We start from the raw sequence: 14,202 nt of genomic DNA on the forward strand, positions 1-14,202 counted from the left end.
GTCTCGGACTCCACGGCCGCCCCGCCCCGCCCCGCCGGTAAGTGCGCCGCCCCTCCTCCTCCTCCCCCGTCGCTCGACTCCGCCGGATTCATCCACTGCCCCGCTCGCCCGCCCGCCCGCTCGTCGATTTTTGGGGGATTTTTGTTTTCCTCCATCGAGGACCCGTCGCCGTCCGATTCGGCGGGCCTCACTTCGGGCAGTGTTTCACTCCCCCGCTACTCTGCCCATCTAATAATGCCGCCCGCCTCTCCCCGTTCCTGATTTTCGATTGCGTCTCCGCCAGGTACAGGCGAGGATGGATTTGTCCAGGTTCGCGTCTCCGCGGGCCCCGGGCCTGCAGATCGGCGCCGCCTCCCTCCGGGGGGCATGCTCGCTGCGCCGACCCCGGCACCGAGGCGGCGGCGGAGGGAACCTCATGGTTGCCTCGGCCCTCCGCGGCTGCGGCCTCTTCTACGCCGCCCCAAACCACGGGGGCTCCGCCCGTCTCCGGCTCAGACGGACCGGGTCGGCGCGGTGCCAGGGGAACGACTCACTGGCCTACGTGGACGGCCCGCTGGAGGGCACCAAGGGCAGCAGCGAGGGCGGCGACGAGACGGGCACCACATCGGGGTCCGACGCCGAGGAGAGGGCCCGCACCGCCGCCGTCGACGTCGACGACCTCAGGGACCTGTTGCAGAAGGCCAGGAAGGAGCTGGAGGTGGCCCGGCTCAACAGCACCATGTTCGAGGGCAAGGCGCAGCGCATATCCGAGTCGGCCATCGCGCTCAAGGACCGCGCTGACAGCGCGCAGACCGAGGTCTCCGCGGCCGTGGCCGCCGTGCAGGAGGTCATCAGCAAGGAGGACGACGCCAAGGAGGCCGTCCGCAGGGCCACCATGGCGCTCTCCATGGCCGAGGCCCGGCTGCAGCTCGCCGCGGAGGCGCTCGATGCCAAGAGGGGCTCCGTCGGCCAGCTGGAGGTCAGCCTCGACGACGTCGAGGAGGAGGCGCTTGCTTCTGCTCAGGAGGAGATTAAGGGGTGCCAGGCCAGCCTGTCGAAGTGCGAGGAGGAGCTCGGGCGGGTCCAGGGGAAGAAGATGGAGCTGCAGAAGGAGGTCGACAGGCTGACCGAGCTCGCCGAGAGGGCTCTCCTGGACGCGTCCAAGGCCGAGGAGGACGTTTCCAACATAATGGTGTTGGCTGAGCAGGCCGTGGCTCTTGAGATGGAAGCGGCCAAGCGTGCAAACGACGCGGAGCTGGCGCTACAGAAGGCGGAGAAGGCGGTTGAGTCCGTTGTGGAGCTGGTGCCGGCTGCTGATGGGCACATGAGTGACGAAGAGGATGATCTTTCTGATGTTTATGACTATAGCGGTGACGGCATGGCTGACATTTCTGAAAGGGATGAGGTGTCAAATGTCGAGCGTTTGATGCAGATTAGCGACTTGGCTGCTGAAGGCATCGAGCCGCTTGAACCGTCTAATGAAATGCCTGTTGAAGAACGCAGTGACAAGTTGCTTGTTGAGCCTCAGAAAGAAGCTGAGCCTGATGTAGATAAGTCAAAGCAAGGGAAGAAGCAGGAGTCTTCCAAATCATCGTTGAAGAGGTCGTCTCGTTTTTTCTCGGCGTCTTTCTTCTCCTCCAAATCTGATGGAGAATTTACACCTACATCTGTATTCCGAGGGCTAATGAAATCAGCAAGAAAACAAGCACCAGCTCTTGTTGCCGGGATACTGCTTATTGGTGCAGGGTGAGTTGCATGGTGAACTAATGTAGAATTTTTCTTTTGGCTGCTGTTTTATTTTGCATATCTCCATCTGTTTACCTTGTATACTTTTATAGTATGCCCATCTGTTGATCTGTGGAATAAATATAACTGTGGGTGATTCCGTTTACAGTGGTTGAACATGCTTTTCGTCAATTTCATGCATATTGTTTAACCAGCTCTTTCTCAAATGACGTTTTCCTTGTGTGCGTACCATAGGGCATTCTTCTTCAATAGAGCTGAGAAGAATAGTCAATTGTTTCAGCAGCCAGGCATAACCACTACAAGTATTGAAGAAGTTACCTCCACTGCAAAGCCCATAGTTCGTGAGATACGGCAGTTACCACAAAGAATAAAGAAGCTAATCGAGCTCTTACCTCATCAAGAGGTATTTGTCCCTGTTTAGTCTGAACCTGTACATCAGTGAGTTTCATAATTCATTTGTCTGACCACTCTATTAGCGCTCATGTAAACTAATTTGAAGTTTAGCTTCCAAGTAGCTTCCTTATGCCCTTTATTGCCCTATTTAGGTAAATGAGGAAGAAGCTTCGCTTTTTGACATCCTATATTTGCTGCTGGCTAGTGTTGTTTTTGTACCATTATTCCAGAAAATACCTGGAGGTGAGATTTGCGTATCTGCTACCTGTATGTACCTTGATAAGAATCAGCATATTTGCATGTTCGGTTATTAAATGCACTTCGATATCATAGGTAGTCCTGTTCTTGGATATCTTGCTGCTGGTGTCCTCATTGGTCCATATGGTCTCTCTATCATCCGCAATGTCCATGGAACAAAGGCAATTGCTGAATTTGGAGTCGTGTTCTTGTTATTCAACATTGGCCTTGAGGTACAAGCTGAGTGATTTTTAAGATTCTTCTTTCCGGGAGCATCAGTTTAATATTTTTTTTGTATCTGCAGCTTTCTGTGGAAAGGTTAAGTTCGATGAAGAAGTATGTCTTTGGATTAGGCTCTGCTCAGGTAATTTCAATGCCTATGTAATCATCAAACAGTTGTGCATGCTGATTACTCCCTGACAAATTGTAACAATCGACAGGTGTTGGTTACTACAGCAGCTGTTGGTCTGGCAGCTCACCGTTTTGCAGCACTACCAGGACCAGCAGCAATTGTTGTTGGGAGTGGGTTGGCTCTATCATCCACAGCTGTCGTCTTGCAAGTATGATTTTTAACTGGCAATTATCTTATTTATCGAATTTTGCTAGGCTGGTTTTCAGCACAAATCATCATAATTATCAAATATTGAATGAAGTTGTTCATCAGAAGCAATTTCTTCAGAGAAAAAGTAGATTGGCTGGATTTTTTTTTGTGGTCATACTTTCAATATTCAGGCCTAGACTTGGTTTATTGAAGCATGGGCGCTTGCGTAATGCTAAATGCTTTCTTTCTTCTACATATTTATCTGTATTCTTCAAAATTCTATCAGAATCTTTTGTTGCTGTGCTGTTGAGCCCTTGCTGTTTTTTTTGCTTCGCTAGGTGCTACAAGAACGTGGGGAGAGCACATCACGGCATGGACGCGCCACATTTTCTGTGCTACTTTTCCAGGTACAGTTTGAGCATGGTCTGACAGATACCTTTTCAGGGCTCTCTCCTCATGTTATTGCCATTGCGCGTCATCATGTCCCTTCGACGATGTTCATAAGCTTTTTTTTGGCCATGGGTACAGCTGTAGTATCTCATTTTAGTGAAAGAAATGAGCCACCTTTTGATATTGGCAGCCTTGTACTTCTTTTTAACAGATGTTTCTTAATTTGTGTCCAGGATCTGGCCGTGGTGGTTCTGTTGATATTGATCCCACTCATATCACCTAATTCTTCAAAAGGAGGGGTAAGCTTTTTATGTCATGTGCTTTTTGCTTGTCGAGCTAGCACATTTTTTTTTCTTGATGCCCACCATTTTACATATTTTTCAAAGAATCCACATCACATAAACTGCTCACCCAAGTTTCTGAACCCTCTTCTCTGATTGTCACTTCTACTGAGCACTACAAAACCCATTTCTTCCATAATGTTCTTGAATGTGCAGAGCTATGCAAACATGATGATATTTCATTGCACTAATGTCCAGAGGCATGTGTTTAGCCTTTCCGTTTTAACGGTATGGGTATGGCCCTTGATACTTCTCTGCTTCTTACAGGTTGGTTTCCAAGCAATATTGGAAGCTATGGGAATGGCTGCGGTAAAGGCAATAGCTGCTATAACTGCCATCATTGCTGGAGGTCGTTTGGTGAGTTGTATATTCATTCATTTTAGTTGATATGCTTATCTTATGAGAAACTTTGCATAACTCTTTCTTAACTGCCAGCTTAACAAGCACACATACATACCTTGCATTTATGTATAGCTGCCGCTGTTGTGTGTGCGTTTTAGTCCTTTTATTTTGCACCTGCATTTCTTATAATTTGATTGTACCTGTTTGACTCACATTTTTTATTGTTGAACAGTTCCTTCGGCCAATTTACAGGCAAATTGCTGAAAATCGGAATGCTGAGATATTTTCAGCAAATACTCTCCTTGTTATATTTGGGACAAGTCTTCTTACTGCTCGGGTATGTATTTTATTTGATTAATTCTGACCCTGCTTTCCTGAAATCTACATCTCATATTGTTGTACATTTCTTTATAGGCTGGCTTATCAATGGCACTGGGAGCATTTTTGGCTGGTTTGTTGTTAGCAGAAACAGAGTTCTCCTTGCAGGTTGAGTCGGATATTGCTCCTTACCGTGGCCTTCTGTTAGGTCTATTCTTTATGACGGTGAGGGCTCTGAAGACAATCTCACTAGATATTAATTCCTGTAGCCTATACCATTAGGATTTTGTTGCTGAGTGTACCATTCTTATATGATGGAGCAGATATATAATGCAGTTTTGCAGATACCATAATAGGTCAATTCTTGTTTATTAGTTCATTAGTCATGGAGTCATCGACATATGCATTGACCCACATGAAATCCTTATTCATTTCATTTAACTGTTCAATATTGAACCCTTTTCGCTCCACTCTAATCTTACTGCAGAATTTCATTATTATCACAAGTTTCTCGTATCATATATTTTAAATAAAATTGATGATCATTTGTGCTATCTCAATTGATGCTGTCAAGACGCAATAATATCTTATTTCTTTTCTAGCAGGCAACTTCATGTATTTCTTATTGTTTCAATATATCTTGCTCGTAGAGCTATTATTTCTTCCTTTCAACAACTTGCCATGCATAGAATCATAAGAATGCCACTAATTGGTGTCATATCACTTATGTTTATCTTATTTTGGATTTACATGCCATTAACATTTCAGAAATTTGTTTCTTGAACATCAATGCTTGAATTACTTTAGAACATTTCTAATTCCTTTTGTAAGTTCCGACCATATTTGATACCTTCTTAATGCTTACCCTGGTTTGTTTCTTTCCAGGTTGGAATGTCTATTGACCCAAAGCTGTTTCTGTCAAACTTCCCAGCAGTCTCTTTGATATTAGGTCTCTTAATTATTGGAAAGACACTGTTAGTAACATTTATTGGTAGAGTGTTTGGAGTTTCCACCATAGCTGCTGTTCGGGTTGGTCTTTTGCTTGCACCTGGTGGGGAGTTTGCTTTTGTTGCCTTTGGAGAAGCCGTTAACCAGGTATTGTATTTACTATTTTCTATGACTGTACCTCGTGTTTTGTGTTTTTCCTATTGTTAGCCTTATAGGCGATGAGATATTTCTTTCTCACACATGAGTTTATCATGGGAGCAATAATTTTTAAAAATGGCAACGCTGTCTTTGCAGGGTCTTCTATCGCCTCAATTATCGTCATTATTATTTTTGGTGGTTGGCCTTTCAATGGCTATGACACCATATTTAGCTGCTGGAGGGCAGTTTCTAGCATCAAAATTTGAGCAGCATGATGTCAGGAGTTTATTGCCAGTGGAAAGTGAGGTATATTCTTTCTTTCTTTTTGTCATTGGTCAGCTCAGCTATCACCTGTTGTTTTGGTTACCTTTATGGCTTTATCTTTAATCATGGCTTCATTAAAAAACATTTTTCTTAGTCTAAATTTTAAATTAGTGAACCGTCATCTCCGACTTTGAGAATCCGTACTGTCAGAAAGTATGCCCAACTTCCTGCATTTACATGCACACCCCTGTGCATTCCTTGTGTTATGTGTATAATAAAGCCAGATAATGTATTTCTTTTTAAGTAACTGAGCAGCCTTAATAACTCAAACAGCATACATTAGAAGCCTTGTTAAGTATATACTCCCTCCGTCCGGAAATACTTGTCATTGAAATGGATGTATCTAGATGTATTTTAGTTCTAGATACATCCATTTTCATCCATTTTGATGACAAGTATTTCCGGACGGAGGGAGTATATGATATAGTAACTTTCAGTGTGTCAGTACTAAACTACTAGCACTAATGGCCATCTGTAAATTGGACATTTATTTTGAAAAGGAATTTGTTTGCATTTAATTTCTCAGTTATACTGATGGAGTAATAAAGTTTTTTACTTACATGATGGTGCCGGTATCTTGAAAGAAATTTAATAACCACTTCTGAACCAACTAAACTGAAAGCAAGGTAGGTGCCCTTTGCCTGCCTCCATCCGAATATTGACGTTGATTGGTTGGTCACTTAGTGGATTGTATAGTTTGTTCTAATTTAGTGCCATTACTCGGCAAGGAACAGGCAGTTAATGCCTGTTTGCACAATTTTTTTATAGATATTATGTTTACAAGCAAAAGTTAGGCCAACATTGGTTAGAACAGGTATTGTTAACTGTTGCGAGTCATATGACCCCTGTCCCTGAAAACAATCGCAAAAGCAAGGGAATAAGTAGTCCAAAAGCCAGTTAGGTCAGGGGCGCTGTATGCAAGCGGCTTGTTTTCCCCAATATAAGGAACTTTAGTTGATAAGTAGTAATTGTATATGAGGTATTTGCCAGCTTAGTAGTATATGCCGGATGTGAAAAATACCCAAAGCAAGATAAGTTTGCTTCAAGTTAGAATATCATTACTTTTGTACAATCTCCTCTGCTTACAAGTGATATTACGGCAGCTATTTAATTTCCTGTAAGATGCTGATTCTCACTGAGCTATAATTTTGTTTGTTTGTGTAGACGGATGACTTGCAAGGCCATATTATTATTTTGGGATTTGGACGTGTTGGGCAGGTTTGTCATGCAATCCTCATGAGCTATTATATCTACTATGTTCAATAGTTTTGATAATACATCTTTTCCTTGTGCTAGATCATCGCCCAACTCCTGTCAGAACGGTTAATTCCATTTGTAGCGCTTGATGTTCGAAGGTATGGTACTGGATATGGAAATAACCTTATTTGTAACACAACTATTCAAATGTAGTGAAACATGTTTCCATTACTACAATCTAGTGTTGATCCATGACTCCATGAGTATGGCTGCGATATGTATATCAATGCTTAAGTCTGCGAATTACTTTGCTAGTTTTAGGATTTAGCTATGCTGTGTACTAATGGTTGCTATCATTCTTCTTTGATGATTAACATGTAACTAGAGTTAAATTCTGCTATATCAGCAAACAGTGTCTGTCAGCAAACCATCTTGAAGGATCCAGTAAGTTGACTTGGAAACTAGGAAAATAGTAGCGACCCTGGAGTGATGGGTCTTGCACCTATTACTTCTAGTTACTGTTGGTTCCATACTTCCATTATGATAGACCCATACAAACTAGTGTAATTTGGTTACCATTCTATCTATTTTAGTCTACTGCATTGTGCTTGTTCAATAATCAATAGTCAATTTGTCAACTTCTCTGATAAAGTCTAGTGCAGTTTCCACCATTTAATTCTGGGATACTTTTCAGTGATCGGGTGGCAGTTGGGCGCGCACTTGATCTACCAGTATATTTCGGTGATGCAGGAAGCAGAGAGGTATGCATAATTCTACGGAACTCAATTATACACTTGTCAAAACACAGAAGCAATGATTTATTGGTTTTGACTACTAGGTACTGCACAAAGTTGGAGCTGAGAGGGCATGCGCTGCTGCCATTACTTTAGATACTCCTGGTGCAAATTATAGAGCTGTATGGGCTCTGAGCAAATACTTTCCAAATGTGAAGACATTTGTCAGAGCACATGATGTTGATCATGGTGTTAATTTGGAGAAAGCCGGTGCATCAGCGGTAAGTAAACACCACAAAACAGTCCACTGTGTGGTTCTAATTTCTAAGAGCATCTCCAACAGCCGCGCTAAAGCGCCGCGCGCAAAAAACCTGTTTAGCGCGCGCGCTGCGGCTGGTTTTGCGCGCCCGCCTGCGCTGGCTCCAGCAGCCGCGCCATAATGCAGCGCGCGCGCGCCGCTCCAGCAGAGCGCAAAAATACAGCGCGCGCGACTCGCCGGGCATTTTGCATATATGGATATTTTGGACAAAAATGAACATGTAAAATTTGACACAAACAAGTTGATGAATAAAAGTTCATGCCCACAAGTTCAAAATCATGCCCACAAGTTCATCCAACCAAGTTCAAATGCAAACTAAAAGTTCAAGACATGAAAGACACATCAATCTTCATCTTCCTCTTCTTCGTCTTCGTCCTCATCTTCCGAAGACGACTCTTCCGCCTCCGAAGATGAATCTTCCTCCCTCTCCTCATCACGCACCGCATCATGTGAAGCTCCGACGGTGTTGGCAAAATCTTCAATGGCATCTTCATGGGAATGTGTGTGAGAAGCCATGGCGGCCGGAGGTGCACCCATGCCTCCCATGAGAGAAGCAAAACTCATGCCTCCCATGGCGAACGCCCTGCAAGCTTTTTTCCCCTCGCCTTTGTGATGCCGGAGCCGTCCGCCGCCTTGTTCTTCGCGGATGTTTTGCCCTTCTTCGTCCGCGCCGCATTGGGTACCTTCTTCGACGGTGCGGCGGCGGCACGGGATGGCGCCGGCGCGACGCCACCCGGCGCCGTAGTCATCCGCGGTGGCAAGAAGAGGCTGCGCGCGAGGCCGACGCTCGGCGGTGGCGACGCCAGCGCTCGCCGCGCTAGGGTTTCCGGCGGCGGCGGCGGCGGCGGGGGGGTCGCGGCTGTACAGCGGGGTGAGCGGGGCGCCGGTGTGCGCGTCCATAGTGGGTGGCAGGGCGCCGGGGCCGGCGCGCGCGGGGCGTAGGACGAGGAGAGGAGAGAGTGCGGCGCGAGCGCTCGAGTGTGCCGCGCGCTGTAGCTGGCGCCCCAAATACAGCGCGCGGATAAGTGTTTTTGACCGCGCGCCCAACCCGTTATAGCGCGCGCGCCGTTTTTGCGCGCCCGCTGGAGCGACCTGCCGCGTTGCGCGCGCGCTAAAAAGGCCTAATTTGCGGCGCGGCGCTAGTTTAGCGCGGCTGTTGGAGATGCTCTAAAGCATCATTTTGGGGCAACTTGTATGACAAAAGGCCATGTAGTTTGGCTAATGTTATTTGAAATGTGAATGGTTTCATTAGTTTATCAAAACAAATTGCAATTCAGCAACCTGCCTTAGTGTTATAAAAGTGGATCTACTAGAATGTAAACAAGCGGGCGCCCCTACCTATTATGTATAATCACTACTGGTGGGTGGGCCGAACACAGAATCATGTCAAAACCATTCATGACAAGTACAATTATTGTCCAATGCATTGGAAATCAAGAATTTAGTAGCCAACCTCCCTCGTGCTGTTCTTTCCATGTGTATTCTTGTCATTATCTACCCAGTTTTTCTAATCATATACTTTATCACTGCCAACCATGTTTATACAATTTATAATGAAACTGCATTCAAAACTTTTTTAGGTTGTCCCTGAGACCTTAGAACCAAGTCTTCAATTGGCTGCTGCTGTTCTTGCTCAAGTAAGCTCCGCTATTATTCTGTTCTGATGTGCTCATTCAGAAAAGTATTGAATTTGACGTGTAAGCACCATTTTCTTCATGTACTGTATTGCAGGCAAAACTTCCAATGTCCGAGATTGCAACAACGATCAACGAGTTCAGGAATCGTCATTTGTCAGAGTTAACGGAGGTGTGTGGTTGCATCATAATTTAGTGATCTTATCCGTAATGCTTTAACCATCAAATTATTATGGATGACACAACATATAAAAAATATTTAAATGATGCAATTGCTTTGAATTGAACACGGTACAAAAATAGCTTACAGTGAATTTTCATCATCTGTTATAGTAGCGCTTCGTGAAGAACTACTAGCCGTTCGGTAAAGAGTAGTGCTGTACAGTATATGGTCATTTGCATGATTTAAAATGTAGGTATTTCTCAAACATTTTTAGTGGAAAAATGCTAGTTCCACATCTCATATTAATTGAGCAGAGCGGTTTGTTTGTCCATGTCCCAAAACTCAAAAGGACATTGTTGTCTGCTTCTTCCTTGACAATCCAGATGGACAAACAATAAGTAGACGCCACAAACACAATATATGTTCACCAACTTGCCGAGACAACAATAAATTTCTTCTGATTAACCGGTGTCTGTTTGCTCTTTCACAGCTGTGTTCTACAAGTGGGAGCTCCCTGGGCTACGGTTTCTCTCGAGTCATGTCGAAAACGAAGCCTGTGGTCTCTGACGACGAGAGCGACACCATTGATGGAGCCCTGGCGATCTGAGCCCACTACGCGAACGTGAAAGGCTCTGCCTCCCTTGTCCTCCTCCCAGGGCTGTACAGTAGATGTGTTCGCGTATAGAAAGGTAGCAAAAATAATAGTCCGAGCGTACGGCTGTTACCGATCTTGGCAACTCTTCCATTTTTTGCATGGTAGGACATTTGTTTTTTTTTCTCTTCCAGACCACTGTTTCTTCCTTTTTTCTTTCGAGCCCTGTTACTTCCCGTCAAGTAGACGGTGGAAGATTTGGTTATCAGGGTTGCACGCAGGACACTGGGAATTTTGCAGAAAGTGTCCGCCATTTTGCGTTTGCTGTTCTACTCGACTCTTATCCATGTTTTTTTATTTTCTTTCGTTATAGAAGTTGAGAAACGTATTGCTTCTTGCATTGGCCTCTGTTCTTTATTTTTTGTCCCAGACTTGGGAGATGACCTAGATTTTAGTAGACATATGTTAGTTAGTTTTCAGTGTAAATTATGGCAAAATATATTTCATGACCACTTTGATTTTTTTTGGACAGTTAAATGGAGTATATCAAACTGTGGGCATGTTTTTTTGTTTTCTTATCTAATTAATAGAGTTCTTGTATAGTATCCTTGTGAATTAGTAACAGACCCGGGATCGATCTGTTGGCCTGGTGGTCGCGGATGAAGAAGTGGGAAAGCAGTAGCACCAGTGGCTCCTCCCGCGGCACAACAAGGACCATAGAGGGACGCAACTGAGCTAGCTCGATGCCAAGCTCGACGAGGAACTTCTCCGCGAAGGGGTGCATAGGGATGCAGGAAAACACCGCAGTGGAGTTAGGGTGCCGCTCTCCTGAGAAGTGATGCTCGTTTGGGTCAAGAAGGACCCCCATACCGGTAGGAGGAAGTATCCCACGGGCTTTAGAGGGCCGAGGTCATTGGCATCCACACAGGACGGATTAACGGTCACTCCGGCTCATCAATCCATGACTTCCTCTTTATTCGCCATCTTCTTGATCTATGAAGCAAGCCCTAAGGATGGCAATGGGTCGAGTTTGGATCGGAGTTGAACAATATCAAATCCATATCCATATCCATGAAGACAGTCTTTGCTCACACATGAAAAAATTCACGGGTGAAAATTTGTGTTCATGTCCAAACCCGATGGATATCCATACCCATTGGATATCCATTGGGTCCTCTCAAGACATATAAACAAGATATAAGACAATGTTAACATAAGATCGTCTCTTCTTCACCTCGTGGCAAGCTAGACTTCACTTATTGTAAACATCAACTTATGGTAAATCAACGTCCACTAACAACCTAATATCACCTTGTAATTTTCTAAAAAATGAGAATGACGAGTTATTTAACAAGGAGATAAAAGTAAGGTAAGGGGCGTTGGAGTATGTTAGTGGGGATTGAAGGTCAATTCGTAAAAGTTATGGTGGGGATTGTGCAATTTCTTTTGCATGTTTTATATAACAAAGTGTAAAATTGCAGTGGGACATGTGACTGTGGGGTAGGGCAGCAGATTTTTGCCCACTAATGCATACTATCGGGGTTAGATTTGCGTATATCCACGGGTACAAGATTATATCCATGCCCTACCTGCGAGCAATCAGATCGGTTCTGGGCGCCGCCCATGGGCACAAAAGCATATCTAAATCCTATCCATTCGGGTCGGATATCCATGGGTATCCATGTTCATGGGTAAAATTGCCATCCTTACTTGCCACGAGAGGCCCCGGCCTCCGGTCCATCCCACAGAGGAGTTATTCTTCTGATCAAAATAGTGTGGTTCAGGATCACTAAAAATGAGAAAGCGCTAAGAGTGGAGGCAGGAGCACCACTGTCACTCCATCCCTCACACCCAGCACGCCCTCTCTCTCTCTACCCCCAGCTCCCCCCCTATCTCAATGCAGGAAAATGTGCAAAAAAGTTGGACTCTCGGGGTCGGGGGCACATTAACGGAGCGTGTCTCCTGAGTGGTTTCCGGAAGGTTCTTGGGAGCTTCCAATCTAGTTTTGGGAAGCTCTCATGCCATTTTTTTCTTTTCTTTTCTAGGTTTTTTCTTGTTGGCTTTTCTAATTTTTTCTTTTGACGTTCATTTTTAAATATTGTTTTCAAAAATTTACCCTTTTTATACCTTGCCACTACTTTCATATTCATGGACAAACTTTGAATTCATGACCATTTTTTCAGATCTCAAATATCCTTTGAACTTGCAATTTTAATTTTGAAATTCATAATCATTCTAAGAAATTCACAAACATTTTTAAACTCGCGAGCTTGTTTTTGAATTCACAAACATATTTTGATATTCATTATTTTTTTGAGTTTGCAAATATTTTTTCAATTCGCAATCATTTTTCAAACTCGGGAACAATTTTTGAGTCCATGTTTAAAAAAAATGAATCATAAAAATTTATTCAAATTCGTGAACAGTTCAGCCGAATGGGGTTGGGAAACATTCCTATAATTAATTGCACTAATGACTAATTAATGTGGTTGAACCTCCTATTAGTATTAATTATCTGCATCCCTGTGACTAATTAATTAATTGCAATAATGACTCAATTTTATAATTGAGTTGGTGTGAAAAAAAATCCCTACTTAAATAGACATAATTAATTGCACTCATAATTAATTGTCTGGTTAATTAATTATATTAATGGCTTCTTCCCAAATTATTTGCATTAATGACTTGGTGATACTTTTCATAATTAACATGATCCTCCCAATCAAGGCTCAATAATAATTTTCATAATTAACGTGATACTGATGTCCAAAGAATTATACTCTCTGTAACTAACGTGATCATTCCGTTCAACACTCGATGATACTTTTCATAATTAACGTGATTCTCTCGTCCAAAAAATAATACTCTCCATAATCCAGACGAAATATATAGTGGTGGGTGGTGAGGCAAAAAAACCCGAACGAAATTAAACCGTTTAGGGGAAGTTACAAGTGTCAATTTAGGAGTAGAGATACTAGAGGGAGTCATTCATCCGTGCGCGGAGTGTTGGTACGACTTAGGACACTCGTTTTCTCGTTTTTCTCTTATCTCTTGATTTTCTTCGTTTCTTTTTCGTTTGTCGTTGGTTCTCTTTTATTTTTTGTACATAACATGAAAAAATGTTGAACATGTTCTTATTAAATGTTAAAAGTTTACATAAAAATGTTGAACTTGTATAAAAAATGTTGAAAGTGTTTTTTCAAGAACATTTTTTATATTTGTTTAACATTTTTCAAATACATGATTAATATGTCAAAAAATATGTTTGATGGCTACTTTTTTCATACATATTGTACATTTTTGTGTACATCAGTGTTTAGCATTTTAAAAAGATAAAAAATCACTCTACGTACTAAAATTTGCGCCGGTGGTCACTTTGGTCCATGTGGTTCAAAATACCTGAAATACTAGCCCTAAACTTGCTATAGGGGTTCACATACGGTCCATTATACGATTTCCTCTACGTATGCTGCGCTGGTCTGGCCTCAGTCAACTCGAGCCACGTGGGCGCTGACTGCCACATCGACGTCGCCACATTCGTCCGCCTGAATACGATTGGAACCAGGGGCTTTTTTGCAAAATCTCCTGAAAGATAAACCTTTCGCGTTTTGCAGGGCCCGGAAAGCAGCGGAAACCCCGCCTTGTCCATTACCTCGCAGCCACGCTCCATTATACACCTATGAGTCTATGACGGCATCAGAAAGGTGGTATGGAAGAGGACAAGAAGCAGAGAAGAAGGCAGGGCCTCCTACGGGGAGGAGGCTCGAGGACGGAGCCCTACACGCACGGCCTCTCCGGCCGCCACCCATATGATGGCACTCACCACCGTTTGGGGTGCGCTGGTCTAGGTGCTGCTGCCCGACGGC

General features: G+C 43.8%; 1 protein-coding gene across 2 annotated transcripts; it reads left to right on the top strand.

The window, feature by feature from the left end:
- The first annotated feature begins 16 nt into the window (after positions 1-16).
- LOC119366505 (K(+) efflux antiporter 2, chloroplastic-like) lies at positions 17-10,732 on the top strand. Of its 2 annotated transcripts, XM_037632250.1 has the most exons (21): positions 17-40; positions 287-1,725; positions 1,960-2,128; positions 2,271-2,361; positions 2,452-2,588; positions 2,660-2,719; positions 2,796-2,915; positions 3,235-3,303; positions 3,520-3,585; positions 3,895-3,984; positions 4,202-4,306; positions 4,384-4,512; positions 5,173-5,382; positions 5,530-5,679; positions 6,862-6,915; positions 6,994-7,052; positions 7,589-7,655; positions 7,733-7,909; positions 9,528-9,584; positions 9,679-9,753; positions 10,235-10,732. In XM_037632250.1, exons 2-21 carry the CDS (start codon positions 296-298, stop codon positions 10,349-10,351), a joined length of 3,432 nt encoding a protein of 1,143 aa, XP_037488147.1. In that variant the 5' UTR covers positions 17-40; positions 287-295; the 3' UTR covers positions 10,352-10,732. The 2 variants fall into 2 exon arrangements, with proteins under 2 accessions (XP_037488147.1, XP_037488146.1); XM_037632249.1 differs by lacking the exon at positions 17-40 and having other exon boundaries at positions 284-1,725.
- Positions 10,733-14,202: the final 3,470 nt, after the last annotated feature.

Source organism: Triticum dicoccoides, chromosome 2B (assembly GCF_002162155.2).
Source record: "Triticum dicoccoides isolate Atlit2015 ecotype Zavitan chromosome 2B, WEW_v2.0, whole genome shotgun sequence".
Lineage (NCBI taxonomy): Eukaryota > Viridiplantae > Streptophyta > Magnoliopsida > Poales > Poaceae > Triticum > Triticum dicoccoides.

Coding starts and splice junctions, on each gene's coding strand:
- LOC119366505 (XM_037632250.1), top strand. CDS start 296: ATGGATTTGTCCAGGTTCGCGTCTCCGCGGGCCCCGGGCCTGCAGATC. Junction 2,916..3,234: donor CCACAGCTGTCGTCTTGCAA/GTATGATTTTTA, acceptor TTGCTTCGCTAG/GTGCTACAAGAACGTGGGGA. Junction 7,910..9,527: donor AGAAAGCCGGTGCATCAGCG/GTAAGTAAACAC, acceptor AAACTTTTTTAG/GTTGTCCCTGAGACCTTAGA.